The 21,753-nt window shown below is 43.9% G+C and overlaps 2 protein-coding genes across 3 annotated transcripts in view; one reads left to right on the top strand and one right to left on the bottom strand.

Moving 5' to 3' along the window:
• DCAF17 (DDB1 and CUL4 associated factor 17) overlaps positions 1-2,072 on the bottom strand; it is a 28,590-nt gene extending 26,518 nt beyond the window's left edge. For both annotated transcript variants that reach the window (XM_038751356.1, XM_038751357.1), the window contains exon 1: positions 1,850-2,072. In XM_038751356.1, the coding sequence (XP_038607284.1) occupies positions 1,850-2,008 (159 nt within the window). In that variant the 5' untranslated portion in view covers positions 2,009-2,072. The remainder of the gene's footprint in view (positions 1-1,849) is intronic.
• Positions 2,073-7,850: 5,778 nt separating this feature from the next.
• Positions 7,851-21,753, top strand: part of METTL8 (methyltransferase like 8) — a 61,431-nt gene continuing 47,528 nt past the window's right edge. Inside the window, exon 1 of the mRNA XM_038751873.1 lies at positions 7,851-7,929. The gene's annotated coding sequence lies outside the window, so the exon portion shown is untranslated. The remainder of the gene's footprint in view (positions 7,930-21,753) is intronic.

Here is a 21,753-nt window from a genome sequence, read left to right as displayed (position 1 = left end):
GGTTTTGTTCTCTGTCTCCCCCTTTTAGCCTGTGAGCCCACTGTTGGGTAGGGACTGTCTCTATATGTTGCCAACTTGTACTTCCCAAGCGCTTAGTACAGTGCTCTGCACACAGTAAGCGCTCAATAAGTACGATTGATGATGATGATGATTGATTGATTGATTAAATTCTCTGGGCCTCAGTTACCTCATCTGAAAAATGGGGATTAAGACTGTGAGCCCCATGTGGGATGACCTGATTACCTTGTATCCCTTCCAGCGCTTAGAACAGTGCTTGGCACCTAGTAAGTGCTTAAAAAAGGCCATCATTATTACTACTATTAATGGAAATCCGGCCAGGACTGGGACCGTATCTATATGTTGCCGATTTGTGCTTACTGAGAGCTCACCTCCTCCAGGAGGCCTTCCCAGACTAAGCCCCTTCCTTCCTCTCCCCCTTGCCCCCCTCTCCATCCCCCCCATCTTACCTCCTTCCCTTCCCCACAGCACCTGTATATATGTATATATGTTTGGACACATTTATTACTCTATTTATTTATTTATTTTACCTGTACATATCTATTCTATTTATTTTATTTTGTTAGTATGTTTGGTTTTGTTCTCTGTCTCCCCCTTTTAGACTGTGAGCCCACTGTTGGGTAGGGACTATCTCTATATGTTGCCAACTTGTACTTCCCAAGCGCTTAGTACAGTGCTCTGCACACAGTAAGCGCTCAGTAAATACGATTGATGATGATGATGATTGATTGATTGATTGAATTCTCTGGGCCTCAGTTACCTCATCTGTAAAATGGAGCTTAAGACTGTGAGCCCCATGTGGGATGACCTGATTACCTTGTATCCCTTCCAGCGCTTAGAACAGTGCTTGGCACCTAGTAAGTGCTTAAAAAAGGCCATCATCATTACTACTATTAATGGAAATCCGGCCAGGACTGGGACCGTATCTATATGTTGCCGATTTGTGCTTACTGAGAGCTCACCTCCTCCAGGAGGCCTTCCCAGACTGAGCCCCTTCCTTCCTCTCCCCCTCGTCCCCCTCTCCATCCCCCCATCTTACCTCCTTCCCTTCCCCACAGCACCTGTATATATGTTTGTACATATTTATTACTCTATTTTACTTGTACATATCTATCCTATTTATTTTATTTTGTTAGTATGTTTGGTTTTGTTCTCTGTCTCCCCCTTTTAGACTGTGAGCCCACTGTTGGGTAGGGACTGCCTCTATATGTTGCCAACTTGTGCTTCCCAAGCGCTTAGTACAGTGCTCTGCACACAGTAAGCGCTCAATAAATACGATTGATGATGATGATGATTGATTGATTGAATTCTCTGGGCCTCAGTTACCTCATCTGTAAAATGGAGCTTAAGACTGTGAGCCCCATGTGGGATGACCTGATTACCTTGTATCCCTTCCAGCGCTTAGAACAGTGCTTGGCACCTAGTAAGTGCTTAAAAAAGGCCATCATCATTACTACTATTAATGGAAATCCGGCCAGGACTGGGACCGTATCTATATGTTGCCGATTTGTGCTTCCCATTAATAATAATAATATAATAATACAATATATAATATTATATAATAAATAATAATATAATTATAATAATTAATAATATATAATAATAAATAATATATAATAATAATAATAATGATGGCATTTACTGAGCACTTACTAGGTGCAAAGCACCGTTCTAAGCGCTGGACCAAGCGCTTAGTATGGTGCCCTGCACACAGTAAGCGCTCAATAAGTACGACTGAATGAATGAATGACTCAGCCTAGGATGATTATCCTTGGGATTGTCCTAGTTGAATCCTCTACCCTCACGTTGAAGGGGTAAAAGCAGAAGTTACCTGGCACATCAACTTCCTCAGGATGCCCAGGTTTTTCCTCTGGATGACCCCGGCATCTCCCGCGACAAGTCCCCGCGTCCTGCTGCCCAGCAGGTGACAGACGTTGTCCTTCCTGCGGCCCGGGAAGCCAGGTGTGCGGGCTGCGGAGTCTGGGCGCATCGGGCACCGAGGGGGCAGCTTGCCAATCCCGGACCGCCGGAGGCGCGGGCAGGAGCAGCTCACAGGGGGCCTGGACGGAAACAGAAAATAATGATAACAACAATAATGATGATGGCATTTGTTAAGCGCTTACTATGTGCCAAGCACTGGTCTAAGCGCTGGGAAGGATGCGAGGTGATCGGGTTGTCCCACGTGGGGCTCCCAGTCTTCATCTCCATTTTATTAATAATAATAATAATGATGATGATGGCATTTATTAAGTGCTTACTATGTGCAAAGCACTGTTCTAAGCGCTGGGGAGGATGCGAGGTGATCAGGTTGTCCCACGCGGGGCTCCCAGTCTTCATCTCCATTTTATTAATAATAATGATGAAATTTATTAAGTGCTTACTATGTGCCAAGTACTGTTCTAAGCGCTGGGGAGGATGCGAGGTGATCGGGTTGTCCCACGGGGGGCTCCCAGTCTTCATCTCCATTTTATTATTAATAATAATAATAATGATGATGATGGCATTTATTAAGCGCTTACTATGTGCCAAGCACTGTTCTAAGCGCTGGGGAGGATGCGAGGTGATCAGGTTGTCCCACGCGGGGCTCCCAGTCTTCATCTCCATTTTATTAATAATAATGATGGCATTTATTAAGTGCTTACTATGTGCCAAGCACTGTTCTAAGCGCTGGGGAGGATGTGAGGTGATCGGGTTGTCCCACGTGGGGCTCCCAGTCTTCATCTCCTTTTTATTATTATTAATAATAATAATAATGGCATTTATTAAGTGCTTACTATGTGCAAAGCACTGTTCTAAGCGCTGGGGAGGATGCAAGGGGATCAGGTTGTCCTATGTGGGGCTCCCAGTCTTCGTCTGCATTTTAATAATAATGATGATGATGGCATTTATGAAGTGCTTACTATGTGCCAAGTACTGTTCTAAGCACTGGGAAGGATGCAAGGTGATCAGGTTGTCCCACGTGGGGCTCCCAGTCTTCATCTCCATTTTATTAACAATAATGATAATAATAATAATGATGATGGCATTTGTTAAGCACTTACTATGTGCCAAGCACTGTTCTAAGCGCTGGGAAGGATGCGAGGTGATCAGGTTGTCCCACGTGGGGCTCCCAGTCTTCATCTCCATTTTATTAATAATAATAATGATGGCATTTGTTAAGCGCTTACTATGTGCCAAGCACTGTTCTAAGCACTGGGGAGGATGCAAGGTTATCAGGTTGTCCCACGTGGGGCTCCCAGTCTTCATCTCCATTTTATTATTAATAATAATAATAATGATGGCATTTATTAAGCACTTACTATGTGCCAAGCACTGTTCTAAGCACTGGGGAGGATGCGAGGTGATCAGGTTGTCCCACGTGGGGCTCCCAGTCTTCATCTCCATTTTAATAATAATAATCATAATAATAATAATGGCATTTGTTAAGCACTTACTATGTGCCAAGCACTGTTCTAAGCGCTGGGAAGGATGCAAGGTGATTAGGTTGTCCCACGTGGGGCTCCCAGTCTTCATCTCCATTTTATTAATAATAATAATAATAATGATGACGATGGCATATATTAAGTGCTTACTATGTGCCAAGCACTGTTCTAAGCACTGGGGAGGATGCGAGGTGATCAGGTTGTCCCATGTGGGGCTCCCAGTCTTCATCTCCATTTTATTATTAATAATAATAATAATAATAATGATGATGATGATGGCATTTATTAAGTGCTTACTATGTGCCAAGCACTGTTCTAAGCGCTGGGGAGGATGCGAGGTGATCAGGTTGTCCCATGTGGGGCTCCCAGTCTTCACCTCCATTTTATCAATAATAATAATAATAATGATGATGATGGCATTTATTAAGCGCTTACTATGTGCAAAGCACTGTTCTAAGTGCTGGGGAGGATGCAAGGTGATCAGGTTGTCCCACGTGGGGCTCCCAGCCTTCATCTCCTTTTTAATAGTAATGATGACGATGGCATTTATTAAGTGCTTACTATGTGCCAAGCACTGTTCTAAGCTCTGGGGAGGATGCGAGGTGATCAGGTTGTCCCATGTGGGGCTCCCAGTCTTCATCCCCATTTTACAGATGAGGTCACTGAGGCACAGAGAAGCTAAGTGGCTTGCCCAAGGTCACACAGCTGACAATTGGCGGAGGCGGGATTAGAACCCATGACCTCTGACTCCCAAGCCCGTGCCACGCTGCAGAGTCAAGGTCAGGCCCCTGGACAATGGATTAAACGGAGCTGGCACAAGCGCTCCCTCTCGCGCGTTCTTCTTTAGGCAAAAAAACAACAACAACCCAACCAAAAAAACCCCACAAAGCAAAACAGCGCTCAGTACAGTGCCTGGCCCATAGTAGGCGCTTACTAAATACCACAATTATCATAAAGACAAAATAAAAAAGCATTAGTGAACACATTCCAAGCCAGAGACATGGGCTGCGACTCCTTACAATATGTATACACGCCCAAACGCATAGTACAGTGCTCCGCACACGGTTAGTGCTCAATAAATACGGTTGACGGATTGTGGCCCTGGGAGCAGAGGGCTTTGGGCGGGGGTAAAAGCCAAGCCGTGCTTTCATTCATTCATTCAATCGTATTTATTGAGCGCTTACTGTGTGCAGAGCACTGTACTAAGCGCTTGGGAAGTCCAAGTTGGCAACATATAGAGACGGTCCTTACCCAACGGTGGACTCACAAGCTAGAAGGGGGAGACAGACAACAAAACAAAACATACTAACAAAATAAAATAAACAGAATAAATATGTACAAGTAAAATAGAGCTCATTCATTCACTCATTCGTATTTATTGAGTGCTTACAGTGTGCAGAGCACTGTACTAAGCACTTGGGAAGTACAAGTTGGCAACATATAGAGACAGTCCCTACCCAACAGTGGGCTCACAGGCTAGAAGGGGGAGACAGAGAACAAAACCAAACATACTAACAAAATATGTACAAGTAAAATAAGTAAATAGAGTAATAAATATGTACAAACATATATACATATATACAGGTGCTGGGGGGAGAAGGGAAGGAGGGGGGATGGGGAGGGGGAGAGGAAGAAGGGGGCTCAGTCAATCAGTCAATCAGTTGTATTTATTGAGCGCTTACTGTGTGCAGAGCACTGTACTAAGCGCTTGGGAAGTACAAGTTGGCAACATAGAGAGACAGTCCCTACCCAACAGTGGGCTCACAGTCTAGAAGGGGGAGACAGACGACAAAACAAAACATACTAACACAATAGACTAAATATGTACAAGTAAAATAAGTAGAGTAATAAATATGTACAAACACCTATACATATATACAGGTGCTGTGGGGAGGGGGAGGAGGTAAGGAGGGGGGATGGGGGCTCAGTCAATCAATCAATCAATCGTATTTATTGAGCGCTTACTGTGTGCAGAGCACTGTACTAAGCGCTTGGGAAGTACAAGCTGGAAACATATAGAGACAGTCCCTACCCACAGCTCCAATCAATCAATCGTATTTATTGAGCGCTTACTGTGTGCAGAGCACTGTACTAAGCGCTTGGGAAGTACAAGCTGGCAACATATAGAGACAGTCCCTACCCAACATGGGGCTCACAGTCTAGAATCAATCAATCAATCAATCAATCAATCGTATTTATTGAGCACCTACTGTGTGCAGAGCACTGTACTAAGCGCTTGGGAAGGACAAATTGGCAACATATAGAGACGGTCCCTACCCAACAGTGGGCTCACAGTTTAGAAGGGGGAGACAGAGAACAAAACCAAACATACTAACAAAATAAAATAAATAGAATAGATAGGTACAAGTAAGATAAATAAATAAATAGAGTAATAAATATGTACAAACACCTATACATATGTACAGGTGCTGTGGGGAGGGGGAGGAGGTAAGGAGGGGGGATGGGGGCTCAGTCAATCAATCGTATTTATTGAGTGCTTACTGTGTGCAGAGCACTGCACTAAGCGCTTGGAAAGTACAAGCTGGCAATAAATAGAGGCAGTCCCTACCCAACAGTGGGCTCACAGTCTAGATGGGAGGGACAGAGAACAAAACCAATCAATGGTATTTATTGAGCTCTTACTGTGTGCAGAGCACTGTACTAAGCGCTTGGGAAGTCCAAGTTGGCAACATCTAGAGACAGTCCCTACCCAGCAGTGGGCTCACAGTCTAAAAGGGGGAGACAGAGAACAAAACCAAACATACTAACAAAATAAAATAAATAGAATAGATAGGTACAAGTAAGATAAATAAATAGAGTAATAAATATGTACAAACATCTATACATATGTACAGGTGCTGTGGGGAGGGGGAGGAGGTGAGGGGGGGTGCGGGCTCAGTCAATCAATCAATCGTATTTATTGAGCGCTTACTGTGTGCCGAGCACTGTACTAAGCGCTTGGCAAGTACAAGTTGGCAACATATAGAGACAGTCCCTACTCATAGCTCCAATCAATCAATCAATCGTATTTATTGAGTGCCTACTGTGTGCAGAGCACTGTACTAAGCGCTTGGGAAGTACAAGCTGGCAACATTGAGAGACAGTCCCTACTCAACAGTGGGCTCACAGTCTAGAAGGGGGGGACAGAGAACAAAATCAATCAATCGCATTTATTGAGCGCTTACTGTGTGCAGAGCACTGTACTAAGCGCTTGGGAAGTCCAAGTTGGCAACAGATAGAGACAGTCCCTACCCAGCAGTGGGCTCACAATCTAAAAGGGGGAGACAGAGAACAAAACCAAACATATTAACAAAATAAAATAAATAGAATAGATAGGTACAAGATAAATAAATAGAGTAATAAATATGTACAAACATCTATACATATGTACAGGTGCTGTGGGGAGGGGGAGGAGGTGGGGGGGGGTGCGGGCTCAGTCAATCAATCAATCGTATTTATTGAGCGCTTACTGTGTGCCGAGCACTGTACTAAGCGCTTGGGAAGTACAAGTTGGCAACATATAGAGACAGTCCCTACTCATAGCTCCAATCAATCAATCAATCGTATTTATTGAGTGCCTACTGTGTGCAGAGCACTGCACTAAGCGCTTGGGAAGTCCAAGTTGGCAACATATAGAGACGGTCCCTACCCAACAGTGGGCTCACAGTCTAGAAGGGGGAGACAGAGAACAAAACCAAACATACTAACAAAATAAAATAAATAGAATAGATAGGTACAAGTAAGATAAATAAATAAATAGAGGAATAAATATGTACAAACATCTATACATATGTACAGGTGCTGTGGGGAGGAGGAGGAGGTGAGGAGGGGGGATGGGGAGGGGGAGGGAAGGAGGGGGATGGGGAGGGGGAGAGGAAGGAGGGGGCTCAACCAATCGCATTTATTGAGCGCTTACTGTGTGCAGAGCACTGTGCTAAGCGCTTGGGAAGCACAAGTTGGCAACATCTAGAGACAGTCCCTACCCAACAGTGGGCTCACAGTGTAAAAGGGGGAGACAGAGAACAAAACCAAACATACTAACAAAATAAAATAAATAGTCGGGCCGCCTGCTCGGGGGGAGGAAACCCCGTGGCTTCCCGGCTCCCGTCGCGGGCAACCGGTAGCCCCCCACTCGCCACCACCGCCCCCCAAAACCTCCAGGCTGTTCTATTACCGGCCTTGCCAGGCGATCGGACGGGAAACTACAACTCCCAGCAGGCCTCGGGGCCCGCCGGCGCCGTCCGCCGACCACGTGACGCGACAACGCCCAATTAGGATCCCGGCAGGGCGTCCAATCAGAGGCGCGGGATCCCGGCCGGACGTCCAATCAGAGGCGCGGGATCCCGGCCGGGCGTCCAATCAGAGGCGCCGGAGGGGCTGCGCCCCGATCCCGCGCGCTGACAGGAGGAGGCCTCGTGGCGAGCGGGCTGTGACCCGCTGAGGGAACCGCACAACGCGCCTTCCCCGACACGCCCCGCCGAGGGGAAAGGTACGTTAAAACATCAATCAATCAATCAATATCAGTCAATCAATCAATCAGTCGAGTTTATTGAAAGCTTACTGTGTGCAGAACACTGGACTAAGCGCTTGGGAAGCACAAGTTGGCAACATCTAGAGACAGTCCCTACCCAACAGTGGGCTCACAGTCTAAAAGGGGGAGACAACAAAACAAAACATATTAACAAAATAAAATAAATAGAATAGATATGTACAAGTAAAATAGAGTAATAAATATGTACAAGCATTCATTCAATTCATTCAGTCGTATTTATTGAGCGCTTACTGTGTGCAGAGCACTGGACTAAGCGCTTGGGAAGGACAAACTGGCAACATATAGAGACGGTCCCTACCCAACAGTGGGCTCACAGTCTAAAAGGGGGAGACAGACAACGAAACCAAACATCTTAACAAAATAAAATAAATAGAATAGTAAATATGTACAAGTAAAATAGAGTAATAACTATGTACAAGCATTCATTCAATTCATTCAATCGTATTTATTGAGCGCTTACTGTGTGCAGAGCACTGGACTAAGCGCTTGGGAAGTCCAAGTTGGCAACGTATAGAGACAGTCCCTACCCAACAGTGGGCTCACAGTCTAGAAGGGGGAGACGGAGAACAAAACCAAACATACTAACAAAATAAAATAAATAGATATATACAAGTAAAATAAGTAAATAGAGTAATAAAATAGAGTAATAGACAGTCCCTACTCAACAGCGGGCTCACAGTCTAGAAGGGGGAGACAGAGAGCAAAACCAAACATACTAACAAAATAAAATGGATAGATAGGTACAAGTAAGATAAATAAATCAATCAATAAATAGAGTAATAAATATGTACAAACATATAAACATATGTACAGGTGCTGTGGGGAATCGGTCAATCAGTCGTATTTATTGAGCGCTTACTGTGTGCAGAGCACTGGACTAAGCGCTTGGGAAGTACAAGCTGGCAACATATAGAGACGGGCCCTACGCAACAGCGGGCTCACAGTCTAGAAGGGGGAGACAGAGGACAACACAGAACATATTAACAAAATAAAATAAATAGATATATACAAGTAAAATAAGTAAATAGAGTAATAGACAGTCCCTACTCAACAGCGGGCTCACAGTCGAGAAGGGGGAGACAGAGAACGAAACCAAACATGCTAACAAAATAAAAGGGATAGATAGGTACAAGTAAGATAAATAAATAAATAGAGTAATAAATATGTACAAACATATAAACATATGTACAGGTGCTGTGGGGAATCAATCAATCAGTCGTATTTATTGAGCGCTTACTGTGTGCAGAGCACTGGACTAAGCGCTTGGGAAGTACAAGTTGGCAACATATAGAGACGGTCCCTACCCAACAGTGGGCTCACAGTCTAGAAGGGGGAGACAGAGAACAAAACCAAACATATTAACAAAATAAAATAAATAGATATATACAAGTAAAATAAGTAAATAGAGTAAAATAGACAGTCCCTACTCAACAGTGGGCTCACAGTCTAGAAGGGGCAGACAGAGAACAAAACCAAACATATTAACAAAATAAAATGGACAGATAGGTACAAGTAAGATAAATAAATAGAGTAATAAATATGTACAAACATATAAACATATGTACAGGTGCTGTGGGGAATCAATCAGTTGTATTTATTGAGCGCTTACTGTGTGCAGAGCACTGGACTAAGCGCTTGGGAAGTACAAGCTGGCAACATAGACGGTCCCTACCCAACAGCGGGCTCACAGGCTAGAAGGGGGAGACAGAGAACAAAACCAGACATACTAACAAAATAAAATAAATAGAATAGATAGGTACAAGTAAGAGAAATAAATAAATAGAGTAATAAATATGTACAAACATACATACATATATACAGGTGCTGTGGGGAATCATTCAATCAGTCGTATTTATTGAGCGCTTATGGTGTTCAGAGCACTGTACTAAACGCTTGGGAAGTACAAGTTGGCAACAGATAGAGACGGTCCCTACCCAACAGTGGGCTCACAGTCTAGAAGGGGGAGACAGAGAACAAAACCAAACATATTAAAACAAAATAAAATAAATAGAATAGATATGTACAAGTAAAATAAATAAATAAATAGAGTAATAAATATGTACAAACATATATACATATATACAGGTGCTGTGGGGAAGGGAAGGAGGTAAGATGGGGGGGATAGAGGGGGACGAGGGGGAGATTGATCGATCAATCAATCAGTCAGTCGTATTTATTGAGCGCTTATTGTGTGCAGAGCACTGTACTAAGCACTTGGGAAGTACAAGTCGGCAACATCTAGAGACGGTCCCTTCCCAACAACGGGCTCACAGTCTAGAAGGGGGAGACAGATGACAAAACCAAACATACTGACAAAATAAAATAGATTAGATCTGTACAAGTAAGATAAATAAATAGAGTAATAAATATGTACAAACATACATACATATATACAGGTGCTGTGGGGAATCAATCAATCAGTCATATTTATTGAGCGCTTACTGTGTGCAGAGCACTGGACTAAGCGCTTGGGAAGTACAAGCTGGCAACATATAAGCAGCATGGCTCAGTGGAAAGAGCCCGGGCTTGGGAGTCAGAGGTCATGGGTTCGAATCCAGCTCTGCCACTGATCAGCTATGTGACTTTGGGCAAGTCACTCAATCACTCAATCGTATTTATTGAGCACTTACTGTGTGCAGAGCACTGTACTAAGTGCTTAACTCAGCTTCTCTGTGCCTCAGTTACCTCATCTGAAAAATGGGGATTAAGACTGTGAGCCCCCCTGGGGGACAACTTGATTACCTTGTATCTACCTCAGCGCTTAGAACAGTGCTTTGCACATAGTAAGCGCTTAACAAATACCAAAATTATTATTATTATATAGAGACAGTCCCTACCCAACAGTGGGCTCACAGTCTAGAAGGGGGAGATGGAGAACAAAACCAAACATACTAACAAAATAAAATAAATAGATAGGTACAAGTAAAATAAATAAATAAATGAATTCCTCATTCAAAACCTGATGGGGGACACCTGAGGCTCAGAGAAGTTAAGTGACTTGCCCAAGGTCACACAGCAGACAGATCTGTGAGCCCACTGTTGGGTAGGGACCATAATAATAATAATAATAATAGTGATGGCATTTATTAAGCGCTTACTATGTGCAAAGCACTGTTCTAAGCGCTGGGGGGATACAAGGTGATCAGGTTGTCCCACGTGGGGCTCACAGTCTTCATCCCCATTTTACAGATGAGGGAACTGAGGCCCAGAGAAGTGAAGTGACTTGCCCAAAGTCACACAGCTGACAAGTGGCGGAGCCGGGATTTGAACCCATGACCTCTGACTCCAAAGCCCGGGCTCTTTCCCACTGAGCCACGCTGCTTCTATCTCTATATGTTGCCAACTTGGACTTCCCAAGTGCTTAGTACAGTGCTCTGCGCACAGTAAGCGCTCAATAAATACGATTGAATGAATGAATGACCTCTGACTCCCAAGCCCTGGCTCTTTCCACACTTGTCAGCTATTTTGTTGTCCGTCTCTCCCCCCTCAGACTGTGAGCCCAAGAAATATTGGGAACTTTAGAGCGCTGCTGACCATCCCAAGCGCTTAGTACAGTGCTCTGCACACAGTAAGCGCTCAATAAATATGATTGAGTGGAATGGAATGGAGCATGAAGTCTGTCTCCTCCCTGCTGGCCCTCTGGGAGCTCCCGGGGGGTCTGGAGGCGCCTCCCAAGTCCCAGGCTGCCGTCCCACGGGGGCCATGACCGGCGTTAAGCAGCCCGGGCTTTGGAGTCAGGGGTCATGGGTTCAAATCCCGGCTCTGCCAATTGCCAGCTGTGTGACTTTGGGTAAGTCACTTAACTTCTCTGGGCCTCAGTTCCCTCATCTGTAAAATGGGGATTAAGACTTTGAGCCCCCCGTGGGGCAACCTGATCACCTTGTAACCTCCCCAGCGCTTAGAACAGTGCTTTGCACATAGTAAGCGCTTAATAAATGCCATTATTATTATTACGATTATTATTTAGAGCGCTTCTGACCATCCCTTTAGTGGAATGGAGTATTGATGACGGCCGACCGAAATTGGCAAACGCTAATTTTGTGACCAAAATCTCCCCCTTCTAGACTGTGAGCCCACTGTTGGGTAGGGACTGTCTCTATGTGTTGCCAATTTGTACTTCCCAAGCGCTTAGTACAGTTCTCTGCACATAGTAAGCGCTCAATAAATACGATTGATGATGATGATGATGGCAAAGGGTTAGTAGGTTAGGGGACAGCCGGCCAAGCATTGGACCGACTTCCCTTTCCTCCTTTTCTTCATCCTTGTGACCCCGCTTCTAGACTGTGAGCCCGCCGTTGGGGGGGGACCGTCTCTATATGTTGCCAACTTGGACTTCCCAAGCGCTTAGTACAGTGCTCTGCACACAGTAAGCGCTCAATGAATCCGATTGAATGAATGAATGAAAGCCTCATTAATCATCATCATTATTATTGTATTTATTAAGTGCTTACTGTGTGCCAAGCACTGTTCTAAGCGCTGGGGTAGATAAGAGATAATAAGGATGGCATTTATTAAGCGCTTACCATGTGCAAAGCACTGCTGTAAGCGCTGGGGAGGTTACAAAGTGATCAGGTTGTCCCACGGGGGGCTCACAGTCTTCATCCCTATTTTACAGGTGAGGTAACTGAGGCCCAGAGAAGTGAAGTGACTTGACCAAAGTCACACAGCTGACAAGTGGCAGAGCCGGGATTTGAACCCATGATCTCTGACTCCAAAGCCCATACTCTTTCCACTGAGCCACGCTGCTTCACGAGATAATCCGGTTGCCCCATATTGGGCTCACACTTTCAATTTATACGAACTACATAATCTCTTCCAACTGGATAAGTATAAAATGCTATATATCAACTAATTGGTCTTTTCCTTAAATTCCACTAAGTAGGTTTTATTATAATAATCATGGTATTTGTTAAGCGCTTACTATGTGCCAGGCACTGTACTAAGCACTGGGGTGGATACAAGCAATTCAGGTTGGACACAGTCCCTGTCCCATGTGGGGCTCACAGGCTCAATCCCCATTTTATAGATGAGGTCACTGAGGCCCAGAGAAGTGAAGCGACTTGCCCAAGGTCACACAGCAGACAAGGGGCGGAGCCGGGATTAGAACCCAGGTCCTCTGACTCCCAAGCCCCTGCTCTTGCCCCTAAACCATGCTGCTTCTCTTCAAAAAGAGCTGTGGTGTAGTGGCTACAGCCCAGGCCTGAGAATCACAAGGTCATGGGTTCTAATCCCGTTTCCTGCCACTTGTCTTACTGTGTGACCTTGGGCAAGTCACTTCACTTCTCTGGGCCTCAGTGACCTCATCTGTAAAATGGGGATTGAGTGTGTGAGCCCCACATGGAACAGGAACTGTGTCCAAACTGAATTGCTTGTATCCACCCCAGTGTTTAGTACAGTACACTTAACAAATACCATTATTATTATTATAATAAAACCTACTTCAGGGAATTTAGGGAAAAGACCAATTAGTTGATATATAGTATTTTATATTTATCCAGTCGAAAGAGATTATGTAGTTAGCATAAATTGTTCATCCTAGCAGGATTTTTTTTTTTAAATGGCATTTGTTAGCGTTTACTATGTGCCAGGCACTGTACTAAGGCGCTGGCGTGGAAACGAGCCATTTAGGTTAGACATAGTCCACGGACCTACAGTTGCAATCCCCATTTTACAGATGAGGTAACTGAGGCACAGACAAGTTGGATGACTTGCCCAAGGGGGGACAGCAGACAAGTGAAGGAGCTGAGATTAGAACCTAGGTCCTCCTGACTTGGTCTGTGCCTTCCCCATTTTACACATCTATATTAATGTTTTTCAAATGTTTCGACATTGAAATAGCACAGTGTATTGATTGGCAATTGATTAAACACCGAGTCAAAGATCATACTGGGATAAATACTCAACTGTCTTCCCCACCACATGTCCACGTGGCCATTCCCAGGTTTTTTGCACACATACTGCCACTTCCTTCTCCCCTGTTGAGAACAAAACAATGATCAGTATTGATCAGTATTTCACACTGATTCTCTTAAGCAAGGGATAGACAATTAGTATTTTCTTAACCTGTTTTTCTTACTTAAAAAAACACAAAACGAAAACTTTCTCACTCTCCAATCTGCCAAATTTTACGTAGGTGTTTCCTTCTTTATCAGAATAATGATAAGTCTCTTGGCTGGGTATCTGGAAGAAATTCAGTAGCAGTGACGAGGACCATGTTTTCATTTTTTTATTTCCTAAATGCCCTCAACCAGATTTCTTTAAGTTCTTGCGTGACTTCTTCAGATTGCGGGCATATAGTATCTTTAATTTTTTATATTTTTATATTTTTATATTATATATATATATATATATAAATATTTTATATTTTTTATAAAATGTTTAATTTTTTTATGTCGATATATGGCTTTGGTGTGTTCTGCAGTTATTAACTGACAAACTCACACAACAATCAGTCATACGGAACCATCGTCATCATCAATCGTATTTATTGAGCGCTTGCTATGTGCAGAGCACTGTACTAAGCGCTTGGGAAGTACAAATTGGCAACATATAGAGACAGTCCCTACCCAACAGTGGGCTCACAGTCTAAAAGAACCAGGAACCAAGATCTGGAAAAATAAATAATCTTCCTAGATAACAAAAAGTTAATAATGCTTTCTGAGTGCAGGATACCATACTAGCTAGGCCTTTGGGGGAGTTCAGTAGGAAAAGAAGGTATGTTCCGTTCCTTCTAGGAGTTTATAATCCAATGAGGGAGACAGGCAATAATTTTTTGGTAAGATGAAGAGACTGCTTAAATAGTAGAATATGTAATCTGTGTGCATAGGAATGCTCCTGGTGACTGTGAGGATGTAAGTGCCCAATTGGTAGTGGAAAGACGTGATCTGGAGCAAAGAATTAAGATTGCAGGGGGCCGTGAAGATGGGTGAGTGCTACAGTGTGGTGGATTTGAAGGGAATGGGAGTACCAGGTTAGGAGAAACGGTAGGAATAAGGGAGAGTCAAGAATGAGGCACAGTAAGAAGATGATGCTGGGAGGAATAAAGAATGTGAGCTGCGGTAGAGTAGAAGAAGAGTACTGATAAACAGAAAAAAAACCCCATGGAATTTTTGAAAGCAAACAGTGGGGAGCTTCTCTTTGATTCAGAGAAAAATGAACTATTAGTGAAGGTTTTTGAGGAGAGAAGCTTGTGTAGGGTGTAAAATGTGAAGAGCAGTGGACCTGTAACAATTTTCAGTCAATCGTATTTATTGAGCACTTACTGTGGGCAGAGCACTGTACTAAGCACTTGGAAGAATACAATGTAACAGAATTGGTAGACACATTCCCTGCCCATAATGGACTTACAGTCTGGGGGTGGGGGGGAGACGGACAATATAAATAAATAAATTACAGATGTATGCACAAGTGCCGTAGGGTTAAGGGCTGCAGATCCAAATGCAAGGGTGACATAGAAGGGAGTGGGAGAAGAGGAAGTGAGGGCTTAGTTGGGGAAGGCCTCTTGGAGGAGATGTGCTTTTAATAAGCTTTTGAAGGTGGGGAGAGTGATCATCTGTTGGATATGGAGAGGGACATGGGTAAGGGGTTGGCAGCGAGATAGATGAGCTCGAGGTACAGTGAGTAGGTTGCCATTAGAGGAGCAAAGTGTGCAGCCTGGGTTGTAGGAAATCAGGGAAGGGGCAAGGTGAATGAGTACTTTAAAGCCTATGGCAAGAAGTTACCGTTTGCTGCTGAGGTGGATGGACAACCAACTAGAGATTCTTGAGGAGTGGAAAAACAGGGCCTGAACGTTTCTGTAGAAAAATGATCTGTGCAGCAGAGTGAAGTGTGGACTGGAGTGGGGAGAGGCAGGAGGCAGAGAGGTCAGTGAGGAAACTGATGCAGTAATCAAGGAGGAATAGGATAACTGCTTGGATTGATGTGGTAGCAGTTTGGATGGAGAGGAAAAGGCAGATTTTAGCAATGCTGTGAAGGTTGAATTGATGGGGTTTTGTGGCAGACGGATTGATTGTGTGCTTGGAATGAAAGAGGTGAGTCAAGGATAACACCAAAAGTTACAGGTTTGTGGGACAGTTTTGAGTCTTGAGAGACACCCACAGTTAGGGGGTGAAAGGCAAAAGAGAAGCCTATGAAAGAACAGTATTAAGCACAATGTGTATAGAGCACTACACCAAGTACTGGAAACAATATATAGGTGGAAATTAGACACAGTCCCTGTCCCTCGGGAGGCTCACAGTGTAAAAATGAAAGGGGGAGAGGAGCCTCGTGACAGATGAATAAAGTGGGATGAAACAAAACACTAAAATAAGACAAAAACAAAGGTCAGTAGAGTACTGTGGCTGAAGCTGTAGAATTTCAGGGTCCTTGTGGCTCGGAGTCCACAGTCAGCACCACTGAAGCAGTAGCTGCCCCAGTTATTTGAGGGTTTTGTGGACGCACCCTGCTGCCGCTCTTTTTCTCTGTCCTGGTTTTGGAAGGAGGCATTATGGTCAGGGAACAAGTCTACTAATTCTTTTTGTATTGTGCTTCGTACAGTAGTAAGTGCTCAATAAATACTATTGATTGATTAACTGATTGATAGAGGCTCCTCCATCATCATCATCATCATCATCAATATTATTTATTGAGCACTTACTGTTTGCAGAGCACTGTACTAAGCACTTGGGAAGTACAAGTTGGCAACATATAGAGATAGTCCCTACCCAACAGTGGGCTCACAGTCTAAAAGGGGGAGATAGAGAACAAAACCAAACATAGTAACAAAATAAAATAAATAGAATAGATATGTACAAGTAAAATAAATAAATAAATAGAGTAATAAATATGTACAAATATGTACGAACATATATACATATATACAGGTGCGGTGCGGGTTCCTCAGGAGGCAGGAGGATGTGAGGGTGCTATGATTGAGGGGTCGGTGGGTGAGGCAGAAGGTAATAATAATAATGGGATTTTATTAAGCACTTACTATGTGCAAAGCACTGTTCTAAGCGCTGGGGAGGTTACAAGGTGATCAGCTTGTCCCACAGGGGGTTCCCAATCTTAATTCCCATTTTACAGATTAGGGAACTGAGGCACAGAGAAGTTAAGTGACTTGCCCAAAGTCACACAGCTGACAATTGGCAGAGCCGGGATTCGAACCCATGACCTCTGGCTCCAAAGCCCGGGCTCTTTCCACTGAGCCACGCTGCTTCTCGGTACCTTGAAGCAGCGAGGAGGCAATCAGGGAGGGTAGCTTGCCCCGTGAAGGTATTTTCAAGGTACCTTGAAGAGTCATGGCGCTATATGGAGTGGAGGTCTGGGATCTAATCAACAGTGGCTAAAGTCAGTACACAGATAATGTGGGGCGCAGAGGCTTAGAATCAATCAATCAATCAATCAATCGTATTTATTGAGCGCTTACTGTGTGCAGAGCACTGTACTAAGCGCTTGGGAAGTACAAGTTGGCAACATATAGAGACAGTCCCTACCCAACAGTGGGCTCACAGTCTAACAGTCTAAAAGTCTTAGAAGCCATGCTGTGGGGATTGCCAACATCGGGAGAATGTCTGGTGGAGAAGTCTGGGAAAGAGACTGATAAGGAGTGACTAGGCGGGTAGGAAGAGAATCCTGAAAGAGAATCCTGGTAAATCCAGGACTGGATAACATTTTCAGGAGAAGGGAGAAGTCTGCAATGCCAAAGGCAGCCGAGAGGTCAAGGAGGATTAGGATAGACTAGAGCCCATAGGAATGGCAAAGAGGAAGTTATTGGTGATTGTGGTCTCGGAGTGAAGGGTGCAAAAGTGACAGAGGTGAGAATGCATTATATATGTATATATGTTTGTACATATTACTCTATTTTACTTGTACATATCTATTCTATTTTATTTTGTTAGTATGTTTGGTTTTGTTCTCTGTCTCCCCCTTTTAGACTGTGAGCCCACTGTTGGGTAGGGACTGTCTCTATCTGTTGCCAATTTGTACTTCCCAAGCACTTAGTACAGTGTTCTGCACACAGTAAGCGCTCAATAAATACGATTGATTGATGATGATGAAGAAGTTCTGGAAGAAGCAGCAGAGGCAGAGGATGAATATATCTGTTGAAGAATTAGGGGGAAATTGGTGGCAGGGAGATGGGGTGATAGATGGAAGGTGCGTTGGGATCCCGAGGTTTTTGTAGATTAGAGGAGGCTTGACTATAATTGAAGGCCGAGCAGGAGGAGCCGTCAGAGAGTGGTTGAGAATGGTGCTTAGGGAACGAAGAAGGGTGGCCGCAAGGGCTTTCAGAATGTGACAGGAATTGAGTCAGAGGTTCAGTTGGTAGATTTTGAAAGCAGGCAGAAGATTTTTGGGGGAATTGACCAGGAGGGATCAGAGAGAGGATGGAAAGGTAGGATGGAGTTAGGGAGGTACCTTGGGTCTTTGGAGAGCTCACGCCTGATGGTTTCATTTTTATCAACGAGGTCATTTGGCAATCATCGGGGCAAGAGAGAAGAGAGGTGGGGACATTGAGAAGCAGTGTGGCCTAGAGGAGAGAGGATGGTCTGGGAATCAGAAAACCTGGGTTCTCATTCTTTTTCTGCCACTTGTCCGCTGTTTAATCTTGGGCAAGTCGTGTAACTACTGTGCCTCAGTTTCTTCATCTGTAAAATGGGTATTAAGTACCTGTTTCTGGGCTCTGGGCATGTTACTCTCCTCCTCAAAAATCTCCAGTGGCTACCAATCAATCTGCGCATCAGGCAGAAACTCCTCACCCTGGGCTTCAAGGCTGTCCATCCCCTCGCCCCCTCCTACCTCACCTCCCTTCTCTCCGTCTACAGCCCAGCCCGCACCCTCCGCTCCTCTGCCGCTAAGCTCCTCACCGGGCCTCGTTCTTGCCTGTCCCGCCGTCGACCCCCGGCCCACGTCCTCCCCCGGGCCTGGAATGCCCTCCCTCTGCCCATCCGCCAAGCTAGCTCTCTTCTTCCCTTCAAGGCCCTACTGAGAGCTCACCTCCTCCAGGAGGCCTTCCCAGACTGAGCCCCTTCCTTCCTCTCCCCCTCGTCCCCCTCTCCATCCCCCTATCTTACCTCCTTCCCTTCCCCACAGCACCTGTATATATGTATATATGTTTGTACATATTTATTACTCTATTTTACTTGTACATATCTATTCTATTTATTTTATTTTGTTAGTATGTTTGGTTTTGTTCTCTGTCTCCCCCTTTTAGACTGTGAGCCCACTGTTGGGTAGGGACTGTATATGTTGCTGACTCGTACTTCCCAAGCGCTGAGTACAGTGCTCTGCACACAGTAAGCGCTCAATAAATACGATTGATTGATTGATTGTTTCCCCTTCCCCTTAGACCATGAGCCCAATGTGGAACAGGGACTATTCCTGATCAGCATAGACTGTATCTATCCTAGTGCTTAGTAAGGGGCTTGTCACATAGCAAATGCTTAACAAAGACTAGAGAAGCAGCGTGACTCAGAGGAAGGAGCACAGGCTTTGGATTCAGAGGTCATGGGTTCAAATCCCGGCTCTGCCAATTGTCAGCTGTGTGACTGGGCGAGTCACAACTTCTCTGTGCTTCAGTTACCTCATCTGTAAAATGGGGATTAAGATTGTGAGCCCCCCGTGGGGCAACCTGATCACCTTGTAACCTCCCCAGCGCTTAGAACAGTGCTTTGCACATAGCGCTTCATAAATGCCATCATTATTAAAGACCAGATTTATTATGATTTTTCGGTACTTAAGGATAGAATTAAAGTATTGGAATAATTGGTTGTGGACACAGAAGTATGAGGGGAAAGTAATGTTGCTGAATGGAAGACAGCAAAGTTGTGGCAAGTGGGGCCAAATTTAAAGAGGCTGCAGCTGTCTTAGTGCCAAATAAATGGCACGTTTTGTGAATGTGAACACCTTATTTATTTTCTATTTATTTATTTTATTTGTACATATTTATTCTATTTATTTTATTTTGTTAATATGTTTTGTTCTCTGTCTCCCCCTTCTAGACTGTGAGCCCACTGTTGGGAAGGGACCGTCTCTATATGTTGCCGACTTGGACTTCCCAAGCACTTAGTACAGTGCTCTGCACACAGCAAGCGCTCAATAAATACAATTGAATGGAATCGATTGGCATTAGCCAGGCTCTGCAGCGGTAGGAGAGGAGGTATGCTCCCTCCACCCAGTAGGGAATGTGTGTTTGGATGTCACTGTCGCCAAAGAAGCAAAACTATTGAAGAAAGGTACTATTTTAGTTCCAAACTCTACAGTTGTCTAGCATAAACCAAGAGAGAGCATAAAGAAAAAATTGTAATATGAGCTTTGATCCTCATCAATATATCCTGGAGGAAAGTTATTTTTAGCCTTATTTTGCTGGTAGAAAGATAGAAATGGCATGGATAATTGCAGATTCAGCCTTAGAACTCAGAGTGAATGCCTTTTCTCTTGGTCTTGTGTGTAATCCTTACCTCCATTTTAGTCTTTATAAAATGTTCAGTCAACTAGATACTAGGCTCTGTTTAGAAAGGGGGAAAGCACAAGGAACATCTTCTGGATAAAATGACCTTCAATTTTCAGATTGCCTCACCTGGACAGATATTTTATGTTTATTTTCCTGGCTGCCCAAAAGTGATGGCAATGTAATCTGTTGTAAATTGTATTATACACCCTATTTAATAATCCTTACAAAACACTCAGATCATACTCTAAAATTTTCAAGGAGTAGTGTGGCATTTAAAAAAAATTTATTTATGACCTAGTAACAAATGATCTTATTAAATTAAAATTGGACTATTATGTCTGTGCCTCCCAAAGCAACTTCTCAGATTTGGTAAAACATAAAAGAGTGAGAGATTATTGTCTTTTTTAGCCTAACCCAGTAGTCTCTAACTTTGGTTTTCGTTTACTCTGGTTGCAGTCGCAATGTCTGTGACTTCTCAACTATTGCACTTTTAATTTGCGTGGAATGCTTTTATGCAGTTTATTGTGCTTAATATAAACATAATTTTTATCAGGCCTGAGAGTTATTGAAACACTTGTGTATTTAAACAAAACATTTAAATACCAGTTCAGAGGTTAAAGAGATTTGGCTCAAGGCCACAGGGGGGGAGTTGCTGAACATGGGTTCTGGATTTCTATAGCTCGCATTACAATAATAGTAGAGTCCTAAAAGCACAAATGCAACCATTTTTCTTATTCGCTCCACTTCACCTTTCCTTTGTTCCTTTCCATCGATTTCTTTTCTCCCTTTGTCCTCTTTCTACTTTTCATTTGCTTCTCTTCACCTTTCTTTCCATTCTTATTCATTCATTCATTCAATCAATCGTATTTATTGAGCACTTACTGTGTCCAAAGCACTGTACTAAGTGCTTGGGAAGTACAAGTTGGCAACATGTAGAGACGGTCCCTACCCAACAACGGGCTCCACCTCTCCCTCCTTTTCTTGCCTTTTCTTTTTCTTAATGTCACCACCAAAAAATGTTTAGGGGGATGAAGGGACGTACGAAGCGTAGCGAAGACATGGATTATGCCCTTGGAGCTTTTACAGTTTATTGGGGGGGAAAGAGACAAATAAAAGCTACATCCAATTCTTCAATAATCTGGGATTGCATTTTTACAGAACCCCTCCTTAAGGAAAATTGGCATTGAAGACTTGACCCCATGCCTGTTGCTGCATGTATGGGCACAACTGTTTCCTCTGGCACACATCAAGACAGGTGGGGAGGATTCTCCCAATGTGGGGAAAATGATTGCCTATCATATTCATTCATTCATTCATTCAATCAATCATAT

The sequence above is a fragment of the Tachyglossus aculeatus genome, chromosome 9, assembly GCF_015852505.1.
Source record: "Tachyglossus aculeatus isolate mTacAcu1 chromosome 9, mTacAcu1.pri, whole genome shotgun sequence".
NCBI classification, from domain to species: Eukaryota; Metazoa; Chordata; class Mammalia; order Monotremata; family Tachyglossidae; genus Tachyglossus; species Tachyglossus aculeatus.
This window is presented reverse-complemented; position numbering and strand designations above follow the sequence as displayed.